Source organism: Peromyscus maniculatus, chromosome 14 (assembly GCF_049852395.1).
Source record: "Peromyscus maniculatus bairdii isolate BWxNUB_F1_BW_parent chromosome 14, HU_Pman_BW_mat_3.1, whole genome shotgun sequence".
NCBI classification, from domain to species: domain Eukaryota; kingdom Metazoa; phylum Chordata; class Mammalia; order Rodentia; family Cricetidae; genus Peromyscus; species Peromyscus maniculatus.
This window is the reverse complement of record NC_134865.1, coordinates 14,936,756-14,957,304: the sequence shown is the minus strand read 5'-3', so window position 1 is coordinate 14,957,304 and position 20,549 is coordinate 14,936,756. Positions and strand designations below refer to the sequence as shown.

Below are 20,549 nucleotides of genomic sequence, written 5' to 3'. Positions count from 1 at the left end.
CTTTCTATCTTCCCACAGAAGTGCTGGGAATTCAGAAGCACGTCACTGCATCTGTTGGTTTGTGTGGGTCGAGAGGGATGAACTTAGGCTGTTGGTTTTTCATAGTTGATAGTTCAGTTTTTACCCACTGAGTTATCTGCCCGGTCCCAACTTGCATTCCTTCCTTCCTTCCTTCCTTCTCGTCTTTTCTTTTCTCCTTCTTCTTCTTCTTCTTCTTCTTCTTCTTCTTCTTCTTCTTCTTCTTCTTCTTCTTCTTCTTCTTCTTCTTCTTCTTATTATTATTATTATTATTATTATTATTATTATTATTAAGAGATTTCCTATTCATTTTATATACCAACCACAAATTCCCCTGTCCTCCATCCTCCCACCCCCCCAGCCTTCCTTCCCCACCCACCCCCATTCCTACCTCCTCCAAGGCAAGGTCTCCCGTGGGCAGTCAGCAGAGCCTGGCACTTTCAGTTGAGGCAGGTCCAGGTCCCTCCTCCCTGCACCAAAGCTGCACAAAGTGTCCCACCATAGGCACTAGGCTCCAAAAAAGCCGGCTCATGCACTGGGGATGAATGGGTCCTGATTCCACTGCTTGAGGGCCCCTAAACAGTTCAAGCTAAACAACAGTCTTGCCTATCCAGAGGGCCTAGACATTATGCAGACATTAAGACACCATGGATGCCAACCCAGGCTATTATATCCAGCAAAACTCTCAATTGCCATAGATGGAATAAACAAAATATTCCATGATAAAACCATATTTAAACAATACCTATCCACAAAACCAGCCCCACAGAAAGCACTAGAAGGAAATATCCAACCTAAGGAAGTTAGATACACCCATGAAAACACAGGCAATAGATAATCCCATACCAACAAATACGAAAGAAGAGAAACACACAACACTACCACCAAAAAATAACAGGAATTAACAATCACTGGTCATTAATACCCATTAACATCAATGTTCTCAATTTGCCTATAAAAAGACACAGGCTAACAGAATGGATACGAAAACAGGATCCATCCTTCTGCTGCATACAAGAAATACACTTAACCTTCAAAGACAGATACTACCTCAGAGTAAAAGGCTGGGAAAAGACTTTCCAATCAAATGGACTTAAAAAGCAAGCTTGTGTAGCTATCCTAATATCTAATAAAAGACTTCAAACTAAAATCAATCAAAAGAGATTGGAAAGGACATTACATATTTATCACAGGGAAAATCTACCAAGATGAAGTCTCAATTCTGAACATTTATGTCCCAAATATAAGGGCACTCACATTTGTAAAAGAAACATTACTAAAGCTTAAATTGCACATCAAACCACACACACTAGTAGTGGGAGATTTCAACACCCCACTCTCACCACTGGATAGATCTGCCAGACAGAAACTTAACAGAGAAGTAAGGGACCTAGCAGAAGTTATGATTTAAATGGACTTAATATATACAGAGCATTCCACCCTGACCAAAAATGAATATACCTTCTTCTTAGCACCCCAATGGAACCTTCTCTAAAATTGATCACATGCGCAGTCACAAAGCAAATCTCAAAAGATACAAAAAAAAAAAAAAGGAATAACCTCCTGGTATTTTATCGAACCACCATGGCTTAAAGTTAGATTTCAACAACAAAAATTACAGAAAGAGATTCAAGGAAACTGAATAATGCTCAACTGAATCACCAATGGGTCAAGAAAGAAATAAAGAAAAATTAAAGATTTCCTAGAATTCAATGAAAATGAAAGTACAACATACCCAAACTTATGGGGCACTATGACAGCAGTGCTAAGAGGAAAATTCATGGCTCTAAATGTACACATAAAGAAGATAGAGAAATCTCACACCAGTGACAACAGCACACCTGAAAGCTCTAGAACAAAAAGAAGCAAACTCACCCAGGAGGAATAGATGCCAGGAAACAATCAAACTGAGGGCTGAAATCAATGAAATAGAAACCAACTTGCATTTCTTGACCACATTACACTCCATATGTTGCCACATCCCTTTCCTACCCTGAAAAGCTTTGCATTGCTTTGTCTCATAAAGTCCCAGGTATCTTTAAAGTAATCTGCAGAACAGAATTCCTTGGTAAAGCCATTCCTAATCTGCTTCGCCCCAATACCATCTTTTCTCACTCATAACTAGTCATTATCCCTATCCTACTTTGTATGTATCACTTCTGCTGGGCCCTCTCAGTGTGCAGTTCACTAATCCAGTTCACAGGCTTCTTCTCTCCTACACCACATTGTATGCTCCTCAAACACACGAGGCCTTTTTTCTTTTTAGACAAGACCTTACTATGTAGCTTTGACTGTTCTGGAGCTCAATAACTCAATGTGTAGATCAGGCTGACCTTGAACTCACAGGAATTCACCTGCCTCTGCCTCCTAAATGCTGGAATTAAAGATGTGTGCCACCACATCCACACTTGAAGGGTGGTGGCTTTCTTAATTCTAGCTTTTCTCTGACAGTGTCTCCTAGATTGAAGATAGACACAAATTCGTGACTAAGTGAATGACCTCAACATCCTTAGTAATATGGTTAAAATCAGTTCTTGGGAGAGGATAAAACCTGTATCTCAGATTTCAACATTGTTTAAAAAAATAAAGTTGAAGCCAGGTAGTGGTGGTGCGTCTTTAATCCCAGCACTTGGGAGGCAGGGGCAGGAGGATGGATCTCTGTGAGTTAAAGGCCAGCTTGGTCTGTAGAGTGAGTTCCAAGACAGTTAGGGCTACACAGGGGAACCCTGTCTTGGAAAACCACGGGTTCAATTACTGGTTCAATTCCATAAACAAACTTACTCTATTAACATCACATATTTATTACACATCAGAGTTTCACGTCTATTCCCTTTTTTTTGGCTCCTCCTTCTCCTTCTTCCTCCCTCAACCTCTTCCAGTATTAGAGATTTGTGTAAGCTAGGCAAGTGTTCTTCCATTGGGTTACAGCCCCTTTCAAGATAAACCTTTTTCTTTTTAAATTTGGAGACATAGTGAACTTACTATGCATCCTAGTCTGGTCTAAAACTTATGATCCTCCTGCCTCAACTTTCCAAGAAGTTGGTTCTATAGGTGTTTGCTACTATATCTGGTTGCTTTTATTTTTTTCCTTGTTGAAAGTATAAGTCAGATTTGGCATTTCCAAACCCATAATAACTTTAAAATACATGATAAAAGATTTCTACAATGATTGAAAAGAATCTACTAGATAATTAGTAGTATCATCAACAAGCAGATACTTTCCATTCAGTGAAAGGAAGAGCTAAAATAATTACACAGTAAGGAATCTATTATTGTCACTATAGAAGTGCTACACATATCTAGGGCCCCTGTTTAAAGAATTGCTCTGTTTGCAGAAACACTATTAGGGTTGGCAATAAAATAAAGGTCAGTGGAATACATAAGCATACCAAAAAATTCTTTGAAAGTAATTATATATATATATATAGTAATATATATATTATTATTATATATTATATAGTATTATATAATATACTATATAATATAATATATAATTATATATTAATATTGTATCATATACTATATAATATAATATTATTGTATATTATATAGTATATTATATATTATATAGTTATATATATATATTCTGTCTTTAATACAGAAGAAATGTAAATGCTCCAATTAGAGACTGTCAGGCGTAAGAATATTTCAACTCTTGGAGAAGTCCTAACACAACAATTACTATCAAGCACAATGCCCGCAAGCACATAAAAGACTCTCTGCATAGTTCTGAGTATATTTACCAGCTAACCGATTTGTCCATTCAGTTCAAGCCTGATTCAGAAAGAATGAAAAATAAATGCCATCAGATATGGAGACTCCTGGTGGAATCACTAATGTACAAGCGTTCCAGCAGTAGGCTGAAGGACTAGCTCCCCAGCACCCAGAGTACCGCAGCTCCCTCTGCTGCTCACCTGTGACTCTCACCTCTCCTGCCATCTAGTAAGGACGTGTGAGCACTTGGAACGTCAATCTTGGTAAAATGGTACCAAGTCTCCCACTGTCAGTGCCATCAAAGTCAGACACGTCTCGGCTCACTTTTCTCCCTAACAGATAGCCTTTGCCCTTATCTTTACTATTCATCTCTGAAAATGAATGTTCCTCACTAAACATAATGTTCACTAATAAAAAGACACCAACTAACCAATCAAAATACAAACTTCTGGGGCATGGTGGTGCACACCATTGATCCCAGCACACAGGAGGCAGAGGCAAGCAGATCTCTGTGAGTGCAAGGCCAGCCTGGTCTACAGAGTGAATTCTAGGCCAGCCAGGGCTACATAGTGAGACCCTTTCTCAAAAAACAAACACAACCCTTTCCCGTGTGTTTGCTGTTGTTTTATTCGTGTGTTGTGATAGATATTCTTAGTTGTCAACTTGACTAGAGGATGACACACCTTTAATCTGGGCCACACCTTCTGCTGGGAGCCTATATAAGAACATGGAAGAAAGAAGGCTTCCTTGTTCTCGGCCTGCTTGCCCTGGCCTTGTCAGCACATCCGTTCCTTCACTGGCACTGGAGCCCACTTCTTTGGGATCCCAGCATATAGAAGAACAGCTGAGACACCAGCCTAGTGGACTTTTCATTCATGGCTAGGCATTGTTGGATTAGTTGGACTGCAGCATGTAAGTCATTCCAATAAGTTCCCTTTATGTATATGTGTGTATATATATATATAAATGTGTGTGTGTGTGTACATATATATGTGTGTTTGTATAAATACATTCCATAAGTATTTGACTCTAGAGAACCCTGGTTAATACATGTGTCAAAGGCAATTTTTTTTTTTGGTTCTAGGCTTCCTCATTTTACCTACCCAGCACACTCTTCAAGTGGTAGCCAAGTTATAAAATTTTTTAAAGATTGATTTTATTTTATATGTATGAATATTTTTCTTGCATGCATGAATATGTACCACATGTATGCCATGTGTCAGTGGAGTTCAAAAGAGGGTACTGGGTCCCCTGAAATTGGTGTTAGAGATAGTTAGGAGCCTCCACGTGGGTTCCTCTTTAGGAGCTATCTCTCTAACCTCATGCAGCCTAGTTCAATATAAATTTAAAATTATAAGTTACAAATTTTTTTTTTTACTTTTCAAAAAATAAGCTAATCATAAACTTAAAAGCATAGATAATGGACTGGAGAGATAGCTTAGTAGTTAAGAATTGAGCTGCTCTTGCAGAGGATCAGAGTTTACTTCTCAGCACCCATGCTGGAAGGCTCACAACCACATGTAACTTCAGCCCCAGGGAGATCTGATGTCTCTGCACTTACATATGTACACGTGTACACACACACACACACACACACACACACACACACACACACACACACACACACACACTCTTATCTTAAAAATAATAGAAATAAATCTTTAAAAACACAGGCAATAAGAACACATGTGAACTTCAGGAACTTTAGAGTACCCTTGGAAGTGAGTAAAAATTTTCTGTTGAAGAAAAAATTTCATTAAGACTCCATCCATGGATGGTACCCTTTGTTCTATCATATTAAGTTACTACTCATTTACCATAGGCCAGATATGGTGCTAAGTCAGTGAAATCAGGAGGAAGGTAATACTGATAGCCAGGCGGTGGTGGCGCACGCCTTTAATCCCAGCACTTGGGAGGCAGAGGCAGGTGGATCTCTGTGAGTTCAAGGCCAGCCTGGTCTATAGAGTGAGTTCCAGGAAAGGCGCAAAGCTAAACAGAGAAACCCTGTCTTGAAAAACCTAAATAAATAAAATAAAATAAAATAAAAAATAAAAAAAACCCTACTGATATGTGCACAAACACATAAGTACTATAACAAATGTTTTGAGGCAGTGTGAGCAATAATTTTGCTAAATGGAGGGATTATTTTTACTTTTTGCCCCTAAAGATGTTTCATTTAGGTCATAATGAATGAGTATATTAAATAGAAAACAGCACAGGTACATATTCTTGGAGTTTTAAACTATGAACATTCATAGAAGATGACTTCAGTTTAGCTGAACAAACAGAGCATCTGGTGTTAGTATGGTGGGAGAAGACTGCAGAGAAGGGCCATGAGGTTGAGGAGGTACGCAGCAGGTATGTTTGACCAAGCTTTGGGAACTACGCGGCTGGGAGGGCAAGAGGAAAGGACTGTTTGCAGGTGACCAACCAGATGTAGACCTGTTTCAGGAGGCAGTCAGAACTGTTGTAAGGCTTCAGCACACCCAGGTTTGCGTTTTAGACAGGAACAGCGTCATCAGTCCCCACCCAGCTACAGCGTTCTGAGCCGCTGCTGGAGATGACAGGAAGGCTGACTGGTGCCTCACTGGACAGTTTTATGGAACCCCTCACTAAGCTTGAGTTTGGGACTGTAACTATCTCCTTCTTACAGATTAAATTAAGGACAGTCCATATTTATTGATGCTATCTTCTAAGAAAATGCTTTACAAAAGACAGTAAATACATAAAATTATGTAATTTTTCAAGAAACTTATTTTCTTCTAACATGAAATGGCAGTAATATTGATGAGGTCCCCCAAGGAGCTTTACAATGTCCATCATAATGAAAGGGAACTGCATTAGTGGAGCCAATCAATTACCATTCATTTAGTTTTGCCTCTCATACTTTTGCAACAGGTCCCTCACATTTGAGTAGCAGACTGCAGGGCTAACAAACTGTGACTAATTGAAGAATTATCATTGAATTTAGTAATTTGTCTGATAAAGTTAAACAAAGCCAATTCTGGCATTCAGGAAAAAGTCAATCTACACAGATTGAGAACAATCAAGCAGTACTGGTTGTGGTAGGGAAGCACTCTTTAACTGTATAGCACCCCTAATACTGTGTGTCTCAGAATACCCTCTATGTCATATATAGACACATACAAAGCCCCTGCTACAAAAATCATAAGAGCTATAGCATTGGCTGGGCCTGGTGGCACATGTCTTTAATCCTAACACTCAGGAGACAGAGGCAGATGAATTTCTGTGAATTTGTGGTCAGCCTGGTCTACCAGCAAGTTCCAGGGCAGTCAGGGCTACATAAAAAGACCCTGTCTCAAAATCAAATCAAATCAAAGCAAACCAAAAAAAAAATCTAATAACAACAAAAAAGAATTATAGCATATATGTCACATTCTACCTATTCAAATACTATCCTTTGAGACCCAGATTTTCTACATATTCTTTCCTGATTTTATTCCACACTAATTTCTTCCTCCATGGAACTCTGATACCAATTTGCATGTAACCTTACTTGAATTACAATCGTTACTATCCATATTCTTATCAAATTATTACTTTTATAAGGGTAAGACCATCTGAATGCTTGCATCATTTCAAAAATCTTTGCTAAGGTGTAAATATGTGTATATACATATATATGGACACAGCTATATGTGTGTATACATGTATGTATACATATACACACATACATATATGTTTTTTTCTTTTTAGATAGAATCTTGTTATTGTTGCCCAGGTGGCTTCAAGCTCAAAGTCCTCTTCAGCTACTCTCATGCTGGAACTTACAGGTATGTGCCACCAGCCCTGGCTTTCAACAAATATACCTGAGTCTAGCACCGTAGACCAGTTGGCCATCTTGACACCCCAATAAATATATCTGAAAGAAGAAAAAGCTAAAGGTGTATTATTGACCTCTTAATAGTAAGTATAATAATTCATCATACATCAACATTTAAGATGCAAAGCAATCATAATGTCAACTTGGCTGGTCAAGGACACGGTGTTTTATTGAACACTAGTCTAGATGTTATTGTTTTGTGTAGTAGTGATTACTACTTAAATTAGTGGAGCAGAGTAAAGTCCTTTACCTTCATAACACAGAGAGGCTTCATCCAGTTATGGTTTTTGAGAAAGAAAGGAATTCTACTGCTAGATGCCTGAAGATTGACAACATCATCAACTCTTCCTAGGTCTACAGAATTGGTACTCACTTACCAATCCCCACAGTCAGGGAAGCCAATCCTTAAAGCACATCTTTCTCATTATTTACACAACATTTACACTGTATTAGTTATCATTAGCGATCTAAAGATGAATAACATATGAAGGGAATTTGTGTGGGTTATATGAAAATGTACCAGTTAATACAAAAGAGTGGAGCTCTGGGTTTATTAATGTGATCACACACTACAAATTCTGAAAATTCCTACATGTACAAAAATCTTACTCTAAAACAGAAAGCACAAACAATGACAGCATTATACTAAACACATGTATGTTTAGAGTCATAGTGAAACTTTCTTAAGGATCAAAACAATTTCTTTAAAGTTTTTACTTAAAGAACAGAGTCACAACTGGTAAGACCATGAAATAAAAGCTTTAGAATTATTTCTATTGTCAAACCCAAAACTAAGCAACCAAACAAACTGGAATTCTTTCTAGGTAGCTAATCCAGTGATGGCCTAAAATGAAACTTGAAGCACTCCTCTGGCTCCATGGTCACCAGAGTCTGCCTGGCCTTCCTTCCGAGTGTGGCAATTCAATTCTAATTGCATGATCAAACCAACAAATTGAGCTTAAGAGACAAAAGCACCTAGCTGACAAAATCAGAGGTCGCACGAATGTTTCTCAAGGACAAGTCATGTACGGAACAACAGTGAAGTGAGAGAGAGGTCTCAAAGCTTGAAAGACAGTCATCAATACTGACAGATTACTGTAATTCTGGTTGCTAGCATGATCGATTCGGGCAGCAGATGACAATCAATACTGTCCTCATTTTCTGAACATTAGATTCATAGTTACAGAAGATGTTCCTAGGATAAAATGTAAACTCCATTTAATGATCATAAATAGCACAATTTATGCTGTGGAATCTTAGTCGGTACTATAATTGGGTATAAGATAACTGACCCAGCAGTATAATTACAATTGAGTTTATTACATTCTACCTCTTTACTTCTTTGATGAGGATTAAAGTATTAACTCTGGTGGTTTTCAAAACTGACTTCTATTTCAATTCCTACTATAATTCATGTTAAGTATATTGATTTATTTTAGAATACACAATTTTCTCATTGAAAATCTGATGTCAAAAAAATTGGCACATTTATAAAACCAGAATGTTACTTAAAATTAAGAGATATTCCTATACTTAAATACCTGTAAATGTAAGTATCCAGTTGTAATTTATTATATAAACCTTCATGTTAAATTCAAGTAAAGAAGTCACCTCCCATCCATTCCTCCCTACCTCCATTCATTCATTCTTCATTCATTCGTGTGTCTGAGAGGGGTCACTCGATGTGGTCTGACTTGAAGTCTTCATCTGAAGTGACCTGCCCAACCTCTCTGCCCTTACAGCTCGCTCTGCTCTTACAGCTTTAAGGGCACCTGCTATGTCTGGCTCCTCCTCAACCATCACAACACAGATGCTGCGCATTTTGTGAACACACATCATCTTCTCAGATTAACACAGGATAGTAATAGCTATTATTACATATTTTCTTGGTATGTACGGTTTACTTATTTATATTTATTTATTTATTTATTTATTTATTTATTTATTTATTTATTTATTTATTTATTTATTTTCAGGAACCACCATGGATAACAAATCTGTGGACACGCAAGTCCCCACGGTATAATGTTAAAGTATTTGCATATAACCAAATTTCTGTATTACTTGTAGTAATACATATACAAGTGCCATATTAGCAGTTGTTACACTATGTTGTTAAAGGGATAATGATAAGAAAAAACGTCTTATTTTTTTTCCCTAAATATTTTTCACATAAAGTTGAATGAATCTTTCAATGAGGAACTCATGGATACGGAAGGCCAACTACTGTTAAACTGTATGAAGAAAACAAATTTCCTACATCTTAGAAAAAGTTTGTTTGGTGTACTATGTAATGTTTTCACTCTAAGTATTCTTATTTTAAAAAATATTTTTAAGTGTGTGTGCGTGTGTGTGTGTGTGTGTGTGTGTGTGTGTGTTTGTGTGTGTGTGTGTCTGTGCGTGCCCGTGCGCACGTGTATGAGTACAGGTTCCTGAAGAGGCCAGAAGCATCAGATCCCTCTTGAGCTCGGATCACAGGTAGTTGTGAGCTGTATGATGTGGGTGCTGGGAACCAGAGTAGGTCCTTTGCAAAAGCAATACATGATCTTAACTGCTGAGCCATCTCTCCAGCACCTCAGTCTAAGTATTATACAAGCAATTTTGTTGAGAGGAACTGTTTAGAATTACTGTTTTAAAAAAGTGTTCATGCCTACTATTTTAATAGAAATTATTTCTTTTCATCTTAGAATATTCTCCAATGTGGCAACCATTATCTCAATATAATAAAATATTAAAAATGTCATAAAGTAGAACTGAGAATTCACCTTAAGCACTAATCAGCCCAATATAAAAGTTCAATTAAGCAACTCCTTCATCTTGGGCAGAGATGTTTTATACTGACTGTAATATTTATAAATATTGTAATTAATAATTGCATAAAATCTCATTTAGCACTCATAATAATGCTGACATAACATTAGACTCTTTTTACAGATAAAGTGAGATTTAAGGATTCCATAACTTGTACTGGGACTATGACTCAGTGGTCGAGTGATTCCCTAGTATGCTCAAGGCCTGGGTTAATTCTAGACACCGAAGAGAAGGGAAAAGCTGCTTCTGTGGCCTGACCAAGCTCACGAGGCAGTTCCTCTCACTGAGTTCATTCCTAGGGAAGTATGCTGCGGCTCAGGGAGGCTGTCCAGCTCCAGAAGAGCAGCACCTGACCAGACAGGCTGGCTCCAGAAGCCATGTTCCTAAGCATTCCACATCTTCTCCCATTTTCTTGTCTCCTCAGTATGCTGTTGCGGTTTAGAAGGTTCTCAATCTCTTCCATCTGAATAGTTATCATTTAAGACTGGTTTGATTTTCATTTTTCTCACAAGTGTTTCTGGACACAAACTTCCAGTTGAATGGCTGGCCTCTTATTAGTATATCTCCTGCACACTCCTCTTTTAAAACACATGTAATGAAAACAGTATGTTTTTCCATGCAGACTGAATTCTTTTCAGTGACTTTTTTGATTATTTCTGCACCTCCAGAGCAGTACAGAGCACGACATATAATGCCATTTTAATTATCTAAGTCAAAGATGAATATTTATTAAAAGTATATAAGAAATCATACCATTCAACACCACAATTAATCACTAGGGAGAAACTCTGCCACTTCTCAATAAACTGAAGTGCTAATGTCTTATTATACAAGAACTATTTACCTTTTTGTAAAGCAGATGTACACGAGTGTACTAACCACCCAGGTGAAAAGGATACAAGTTCTGATACAACGGGATCAGTGATTTCAGAGCACGGCTAGCATTTATTGCCGTGGATCGAACCATGATGGGCAGAACTTTTCCATTCACAATAGCACCATCAAAAAGCGGACCAAAGAAGGGAACCTGACAGAGAGATGAGAACAGAATTTTACACTCAAACTGTAGAAAGATTATAACAAAAACAATCAAGATGCTTGGCACACAAATGTTTTTCTGTTTCTTCTTTGGTTGTTCTTTCAAGTAAAAATATTATTCAAATTCAATTTTTTACATGATGAATCACTCCCATTAAGGCAACAAACAAAAATGCCCAAGGTCAAAGGGTGTCCATTCAAAAGAACTATGTGCTTTGTGTAACTAAGTAATATATATCCTCTGCCAATTTCTAAACTTTTGTAGTTTCAGCTACGCAAGCACGCACGCACGCACGCACGCGCACACACGCACACAAAATCAATTCCTCTATTAAGCAAACACAGGAAAAGATACACATTCTTACAGGTAGGCAGTTAGATGGTCACTTTTGTGAGATAACAGTTTTGTTTTTCTTATGGTTTGGACATGAAATGTCTTCTGCAAACTCATGCTGAGTGCTTGGTCCCCAGGACCATGTTTAGAAGGCGGCTCTGGGGAAGAGACTGGGTAACCAGAGCTTTGACCCACAGGCACAGAGCCAAGGAGCCCAAAGACCACAGACTGAAACCATGAGAGAAAATACATGCATCTTTCCTCTTTAAGATGTCCCCAGATGTTGTCAGAGGGACCAAAAACAAACTTAACATAAGCACAGAACCAAGAATGCATTTGGCTTGGCTAGTGACAAAACAAAACCTATGCTTTGAGAACTAACCGTCACTTTTATGAGTTGACAACTTAAAGCTGTGAATATATAGATTAGCAGCAGAGTGCTAACCTAGCTGGGTACAAGGCCCAGTACTGGGAAAAAAACAAAAAACAAAAAACAACCCAAAATGAAAAAAACAAAAAACTATTTAAATATGGTTGACAAAAATGGTAGCTCAAGGGAAGACAATTCCCTGAGGATGACATAGTATTTTTGGCATTGTAGCCATATAATATATCAATTTTGTGAAATTTAAAATTTTTGTAAAAATGCTTTAAAAATATGAAAAACACTCTCAGTTTGTAGGCTGCACAAAATTAGGCTGTGCCCTGTTATAAGCTGACTTCTGGTTTATATAAACCTCAAAAAAAAAAAAAATACTTGTCCATCAGGAAAATTTATAAATGGAAACTTGGCCGAATTCAAGGAATTCTGAAGATTTTGAATCAACTGTCAAAACATTTTTCTATTAAAAACATTCATCTCAAAAGAGAGGAATACGTGAAAATAATGCCAAACTTCTATTATCTTAGAAAGAAATACTTCTGAAATAGTTGTTGAAATCTGCGCTACATCTAAGATATTCAACTGGAGGAGAGGTAACAACTCTTTAACATTTAAAAATACTTGTAGATATTTCATTTATTATTTTAAAATTATTTTTGGCTTTCTCAGTTCATTAAGTAGCACAGACCAGCCTTGAAGCTGTGGTGATTGATTATCTTGCCTCTACTCTGCTGGGCTACAACTGTACCTTCTTACCCTGTCTTTTGGAAACTGTAACTATTTTCTGTTTTACTAAAAGGCCAGCTAAGCACAAAGGAACTTCCACTGAGGCAGTCTCCCTAGCCAGGTTAGGTCCTTCTAACTATGCTTAAGGGAGTCTACACAGCTACATAGTCTGTTGCATCCCCCCTATTTTCACAATTGAAAATCTATTACTAAGACAGAAGCTAGGAATGCTCACCTCTGGTTTTTTCATGATCTGGATACTGAACATGTGGTTTTTCATTGGATATATTACAATGAGGACATCACCAAATTCCGTAGGAATAATTCCTCTTCTGTAGTCTCTAGTATGTTCTGACCAAACAATGTGTACTTCATCATTTCCTAGGTGTCTCAACTGGAAAATCAAGGAAATAGTTTATAGTGCTTGTAAGAGCCATGTGAGCATATTTCCACAGCTAGAGACAACAGAGCATACAGAAGAGAAATATCGATCATTTGCATGACATGTAAAATACAAACACTCAAAGTCATCAAGGGACACAGAAGAAGACCAGGTACTTTCAACTCCCATGGTTAATGAGACAGAAAGACCTAGAGAAGAGTCACAGCCCACTCTTTCAAACCAGCAACTGTACCAACGTAATTCCACTCTCAAATCTCTCAAAGATTGTTTTAAAAAGGGACTAATTTGAGATTCTTCTCCTCTTATTCTATGCATTTTCTGAAGTGCTAATAAGTAGCAAGGTGGCCTGAAGAAGGCAGTCAGAAAAGAAGTAAAAATAGGTAACTATACATTTTATAATCACCTACTGAGCAGGAGAAAGTCAGTTATGTTTGCTCTAACAAACTGATTTTCAGCACCGCCCCCCACCCCATGGAACTTAGAAAATCCTCCAAACAGATGCCTTGATATTAAAGGGTCCTAAAAATGTTACTTAGATATTTGAGCTGCTTACAAAGGTGATCTTAGCAATCTTCAGAGGGTTTTGTTACAATAATTAAAACTGCAAGAAAGAAAAGCACTTAAAAGCTGTGTTTCTAGTAAGTTGTTAACAAATGAACATAATGTATATTTTTGAGTTTTCCTCATGGAGATTATGGTATACACTTCAATTTTATTATAAAATTTCATCATCTAGAACATTTGGAACATGTGAGTGAGTCTATGTTTCATAGATGCTTTCCACTGGCTTGTCCATTAATTTCAGATACACTGTGGTTGGGAAAGTTCAGAAGACAAAAGAAGGATCAAGGTGGTCTGAGCTAATGTACAGTGCTTTCTATTTTTTATATATATGTACTTTTTGATTAAAAGCCATAAGGCAGGCAAAGGACTTAATGTCTGACTGAAACAAAAAGAGGAATTCAGTTCAATTTCTGAAAGGCTCTTTTCAGCCCCTCCTTAGCCCAGGAATTAACTCCTTACACCTGTGTAGACACACAGGAATGACATAAACACAGACTTAGACTATGCCATTTCTAAAAAGCAAAAAAGAGATTACACAACCTAGAAAAGCTATGGCCCTATAATTTCATTTTTTAATCAAAATACTTTAAAAATATCCTTCCTATACAGCCATCCCATGTGTCAGCTTCCCTAATAGGTTTAAGTTAACTGAACACAAAAGAAATGTGAAATAAATGTAACCAGGAGGGATGATCCAATCTAATTGTGATACATTAATGTCATATGCTGTACATGTTACAATAGCAGCCAGATCTAATACTCAGCTCCAGGCTATCCTGAGATTTCCAAATGGCAGATTGTTCTAAGTGATATCAAGTATAATTGAAGTAATAAATGATAGTAAAAGCTGAGCACACTGTCAGGAAGAATTTAAGTATTTACTTTTTAAAATTAAATGAGTTAGGTTAGGAAAGACAAGACAACTGAAATAATGCAGGTCTCAATTTACAGAAAATTCCTTTTATTTATCTGCTACATTAACCCTTGAACTCTTGCCAAAATTATCTATAATTTCTAGTGCCACTTATCTAAAAAAAAAAAAAAACAAGAGAACAAGGCAACTGTATTATTATCTTTAAACCAAAGTTGTCTTCAAATATCTTCCACATAGTATTTAAAGGTCTGCTATAGAAGTTTGAAAGAACACACAAGTTCTGCTAAGATGTAATAATTTCTGCATAGAAGCATGTGCATCAATAAATCATTCTACGTGTTTGATACCTAAAGGAAGAACTTTCATAAAAAAATCCTTTATTATTTAGATTCCAATGCTAAAAATAGAGTTTTTTGAGGTTGTCATAATGACATTTTTCACCTCGAAACCTGCATACACTGGTTAAACAGAAACCGAGATGATGTAAATCATCACTGTGCATTTGGGAAGTTTCTGAAAGACTACTGGAAGATGGCTTTCTAGTGATCAAAAGGTGACAGAAGCCATAATGTCAGCAAGAAAAACGAGTTAGCAAACACACTGGGTGTGTCTATATTTGGTACAGATACTTTATATACTGTTTTATATTTATTTATTCCTTACCTCTTAAGGACTTAAAAGACTATGTCCTGTGTATACTCAGTAAGTTTTCCTGTGCTCTAAATCAATCAATCAATCAATCAATCAATCAATCAATCTCTCCCTCCCTCCCCCCTCCTTCCCTCATTTTTTGAGATAGGGTTTCTCTGTACAGCCCTGCCTGTCCTGGAACTCAGTATGTAGATGCGGCTGGCCTTGAACACAGAGATCTTGCCTCTGCCTTCTGAGTGCTTGTACTAAGATATGTGCCATCATACCCAGACTATCAATATGTTCTTGAACCCTTGTGCAATTCAATTTTTGAAAGAGCACCAGACTGTTGTGTATATGGGACAGGTCTGTGTGATGACTGGGAACCAAAGTATTCTTCTAAATTTGCTTCAGCTGCTACTGGCATCACTCTGGAATCTAAACCATACTGTAGGCTACAGATGACCAGTATTATTAATTCATGAACAAAATACAATGAAAGTCAACATGTGTAAACTGAAGTCCTTCATCCATTATAGAATGTTAATATTGGAAGATATTCTAAAGGAGTAATTTCACACCCAATGCCTCAACTGTGATAACCCAAGGAATAGACACATCTGACCTCTGCTCTAATTCTTTTAAAGTTGGAGTGTAGTTGTTCACAGTTAGCCCATTCTACCTTTAAGGAGTGGAAATCATCATACCATTCTTCACATGAAGCAAACCCTGCCTTCCTGACACCAGTTCTTCCAAATGAGCCTTACAAAGGGAATCCAACATGTACTCTATACTTTATTTTTTCCAGCATTTGAAGGTCATTTTAATATCTTCACTTTGTTTTTCATGTTAAAAGTGTCATTTTCCTGGATTATTTTCTCACTTTACTGATGCTTCTATCAGACTGCAATGTCTGGAACAGAGTATCAATATATGTTCTAATACGGCAAACTCATTAATGGAACTATGTTTCCTCTGTCACTAACGTATTTTCTGAAACTTTATAACATCATCAAACAGCTAGCCAACTCAAACCCTTTTCCTTTCAAAGCTCTTTAAAAAAAAAAAAAAAGATTTATTTATTTATTATGTACACAGTATTCTGCCTGCATGTGTCCCTCCCTGCAGGCCAGAAGAGGGCACCAGATCTCATTACAAGTGGTTGTGAGCCACCATGTGGTTGCTGGGAATTGAACTCAGGACCTCTGGAAGAGCAGTCGGTGCTCTTAACCACTGAGCCATCTCTCCAGCCCGAAAAGCCCTTTTTAAACAATCTTGCCAGGCACAGTGGTACATGCCTCTAATCCCAGCACTCTGGCGGGCAGAGGAAGGTGGAGTTCTGAGTTCAAGGTCAGCTTGGTCTACAAAGCGAGTTCCAGGATAGCGAGTGTTACACTGGGTGACCTGGTCTCAAAAAACTAAAAAGTCTTTACAATTTTCAGATTTTAAAGAACATTTATTTAGTGTGTGTGTGTGTGTGTGTGTGCGCGTGCGCGCGCGCATGTGCGCACACGCGCACATGCCACAGCATAAGTGTGCAAGTCAGAGGGCAGCTTTTGGGAGCTGGGTCTCTTCTTTCACCATGTACATTTCCAGGAGATTGAACTCAGGTTGCCAGGCTTGGCAGCAAGCTCCTCTACCCATTGGGGCAGCCTCAAAGTTCTTTTAAGCAGGTAAAATCAATTGCTCCATTTAAAGAGAGGATTTCATATTTATTCTTACTAAGTTTTACTTTGCCAAGTCAAGGTTATCTTTAAGCTTGCTAGGGTCTAATGTCAGCCCGATTCTGCTATTCAATGTGCTGGTTCATTCTTTTCCAGATCAGGGTTATCAATCATTAAGTTAACATTCTTATGTCTTCATGCAAGTTCTGAACAAAAATGTCAAATGGTTTACATAAGAGAGTCATTGCAGATTTTCATTCTGCTTAAAAAGATGCCTTTCATTTATGGAAGCTATTTATTACACATTATTTATCAAGGGCACACTATTCTACATGTTCTATGACAATTAACTTCATTTTCACAATAAGGCAAGTAAATCAGTATTATTATTATTTTTCCAGATAAACAATTGAAGCTTAAAGGATGAAGAAGTTTGGCTACAGCAAAAATAAAACCTTTATGTGACAGAAATAATATTCAAGTCCAGGCAATCTGTTTCTAGAACCCAATCTTGCACCACTTTGCAGTATTTCCTCTTGTTAAAGCATTTGTGTTCTAAATGATTAAGCAACCAGTCATTATCATACATACCAAACTATTAAGACCACACTGCTTCAACTTACAATGAAAAACTTCACACAGTCCATGGTTGGCCCTGATCTAGTAATCCTATTAAAACAAATTCAGTTTGATGTGATTAGTTGTGCTGAACTTATAGTGGCTCCTGTGATCACCACCTCATTATCTAAGTGCTCACAAGCCAACTGCTTAATAATCCTATTTTGCTGGAGTTCATGAATGTTGGTATTTTCAGAGGGATGGCCTGTTTTATACCCCTTTGTAAAATCAGATATTTTCCACTGGTATAGACGAACGCATTCTCCTAAAGCTTGCATGCTAGCCTCCACAGTGATGATATTAGGAATTTAGGACCCACCAGGTAGGGACTTGGAGAGGTGCTTACATCATTTTTAAAGGGGTTAGTGTCTAGAAAAAAAGACTCCAGAGAGCTTGCTTGCCACTTTCAGCACATGGCTACTGTGAGCAGTGCAGTCATCTGTGAACAGGTCAGTGGCTCCTCAACAGACACTGCACTGATCTGCAGTCTCCTGTTCTTGCCAGCCCCTACTGCTGTGAGAAGAAACTGTTGCTTACACACCATCCAATCTCTGGCAATTTTTAAAGTAGTGTAAAAGAACTAAAACATCCACTTTATGGCAGTACAGCACATTCATTTTATCTGTGGGAGATCTGCTCCCACTTTTTCCCCAGGGTGCTCTTAGTTGGGAGAAGTGAGAAATATTTAGACAGAAATATAGAAGGCAGAGAGACAGAAACACAGGATAGCCTCGGGAGGGCCTGGATCAAAACCCACCAGCCCCTTCTGTCTCTTCTAAAGGGCTTTTTAAAGGAATGCTAAGGGGTGAACAAAGACCTCCCCCTAGCAAAGCTAAGTGCAGACCCTTCCAAACACCTGGTAATCACACACATGGTCAAGCAATCATCTAATGCAGCTCTGCTGGGTAAAGCAAGCTCAGATCTCACTAGGAACCTTTGTGGGAACATCAATTGAGAAAATGCCTCCATCAGACTGGCCTGTAGACATGTCTGTGAGACATTTCCTTGAGTAATAATTGATGTGGGAGGGCCTAGTCCACTATGGATACCATCACCCTGGGCAGGTTGGTTTTGTATACAAAAGCAAGCTGAGGAAGCCACTAAGGCGAGCGAGCGAGGTCCTCCATGGTTCCTGCTTCTCTTGAGCTCCCAGCCTGCTTCCCTCCATGATGGACAAAACTAGTTCATGTAGGCCAAATAAACCCTTTCCTCCTTTACACTGCTTTTAATCATGGAGTTTATCACAACGACAGACAGCAGACTAGGACAATTCCATAACATCCATCAGGCCCATTATTAACCCCACTTTTACTAAAATAATAAAATATTTTTGTTATTATTCCATAAAGCTGTTTCAAAATTAATTTTTCAGATTATATTTACCTTGATTCAGAAGTCTCTCATATGCTAATTTTATTTTAAATAAAAATAAAAATAGATTTGAAATAAAAACTAGACCAAGTAGAGGCTTTAAGACCCATTTATTGAGAAACTATTGTGATCAAGTTTCAAGATATGACCTGTTGTCCACCACACTAACAGTATTTCAAAGGAAACGGACTTAAACAGAGTACTTCTTTTTCCTCTTTTTGGGGTTCAGGAAATGAAAGATAGCCTAGAGTCCAACTAAGTATTTTACAATGGTCTCAACTGGATCTTCCTCAAGCTTCTGAAGGATGGCTGAGCTCCCTTGGCAGCAGAGGCCCAGCAAGTGGCTGCAGCAAGGAGAGGGAGCAGATGAGAGGCTCCTCTCAGCACTTTACACCGTGCTGGCAGCACTTTTGACTTTTAGGGGTGAATACAGTCAGTTAAGTGGAAATTATTTTTAACCATTTTCCATCAATCTTCCTCAGGTAGAAATAATTTATAGAATGGATGGCTTGGACTGGGGTTATATCAAGATTTTTGATACAGTGGCATAATATTTCTAAGAGAGACTTTGCTAGATTGAATGGTTAATTTGTTCAAAAAGCATAGTCTATGTTACAAAAATTCTGCTGCTATTACCTTGAGATTTGAAAGACCTTCACTTCACACACATGCACAAAAAGTTATACTTAAATCAATCCAGGGACATTAACTTTGCATTCTGAGAAAATAAAATATTTAAAAATAATTTACAAAACTACCTCATAATATTTAAAATAAAAAGTCAGAACTAAAATTAGTTTTTTTTTTTTTTTTTTTTTTTTTTTTTTTTTTTTTTTTTGGTTTTTTCGAGACAGGGTTTCTCTGTGTAGCTTTGCGCCTTTCCTGGAGCTCACTTGGTAGCCCAGGCTGGCCTCGAACTCACAAAGATCCGCCTGCCTCTGCCTCCCGAGTGCTGGGATTAAAGGCGTGCGCCACCACGCCCGGCTTAAAATTAGTTTTTATAAAATGGATATAAATGACTTTTCTTCAACTAAGTTTAAAACATAGAACCAGAGTCATAAATAATTCTAGCTTGCCAGAGGCATGGCTATTTCTTTCTACTGCCTGCCGACTATCTAATTTAATTAGAGGTATTAAACTCCAGGTTGAGGTCAACAAGCTTTACTTCCTCCAATATTACACTGTGACCAGTGCTCATTAATGTGTCCACTGAATGGATTAACACACCTGAAGATATATGGACAAAGGACAGGGGGGACAACCTAATGAAATCCAATTGTTCATTTGTAATAGGACATGTTCTAGGCCTCAACTTATTACCACTAATGTAGAATTTATTAAATTCGGGAGAAAAAATACCAATACAGAAAGTGATTTTTTATTAAGAAGAACTAGTGTAAGACAACTGGCTTCTATGATTAAGTTTAAACATTTAACCTGTTAAAAAGAAAGTGATATTATAATAAAACTAAAACAGAAGTCCGCTACTGAGAAAAAATATTACTAGGATGCTTGAAGAGCATATTAACATGAAGCATCATAGAGAATAAAGAAAAGG

At 37.6% G+C, this 20,549-nt stretch overlaps 1 protein-coding gene across 12 annotated transcripts in view; it reads right to left on the bottom strand.

Annotated features, from left to right (window-relative positions):
* Positions 1-20,549, bottom strand: part of Ralgapa1 (Ral GTPase activating protein catalytic subunit alpha 1) — a 216,549-nt gene that overhangs the window by 21,843 nt on the left and 174,157 nt on the right. For all 12 annotated transcript variants that reach the window (XR_013044288.1, XR_013044287.1, XR_013044289.1 and 9 more), the window contains 2 exons: positions 13,103-13,261; positions 11,287-11,414 (listed from right to left, as the gene is read on the bottom strand). Coding sequence is in view for 8 of the 12 variants with exons in the window: in XM_076550636.1 (XP_076406751.1) it covers positions 11,287-11,414; positions 13,103-13,261 (287 nt within the window). In the remaining 4 variants the exon portion in view is untranslated. The remainder of the gene's footprint in view (positions 1-11,286; positions 11,415-13,102; positions 13,262-20,549) is intronic.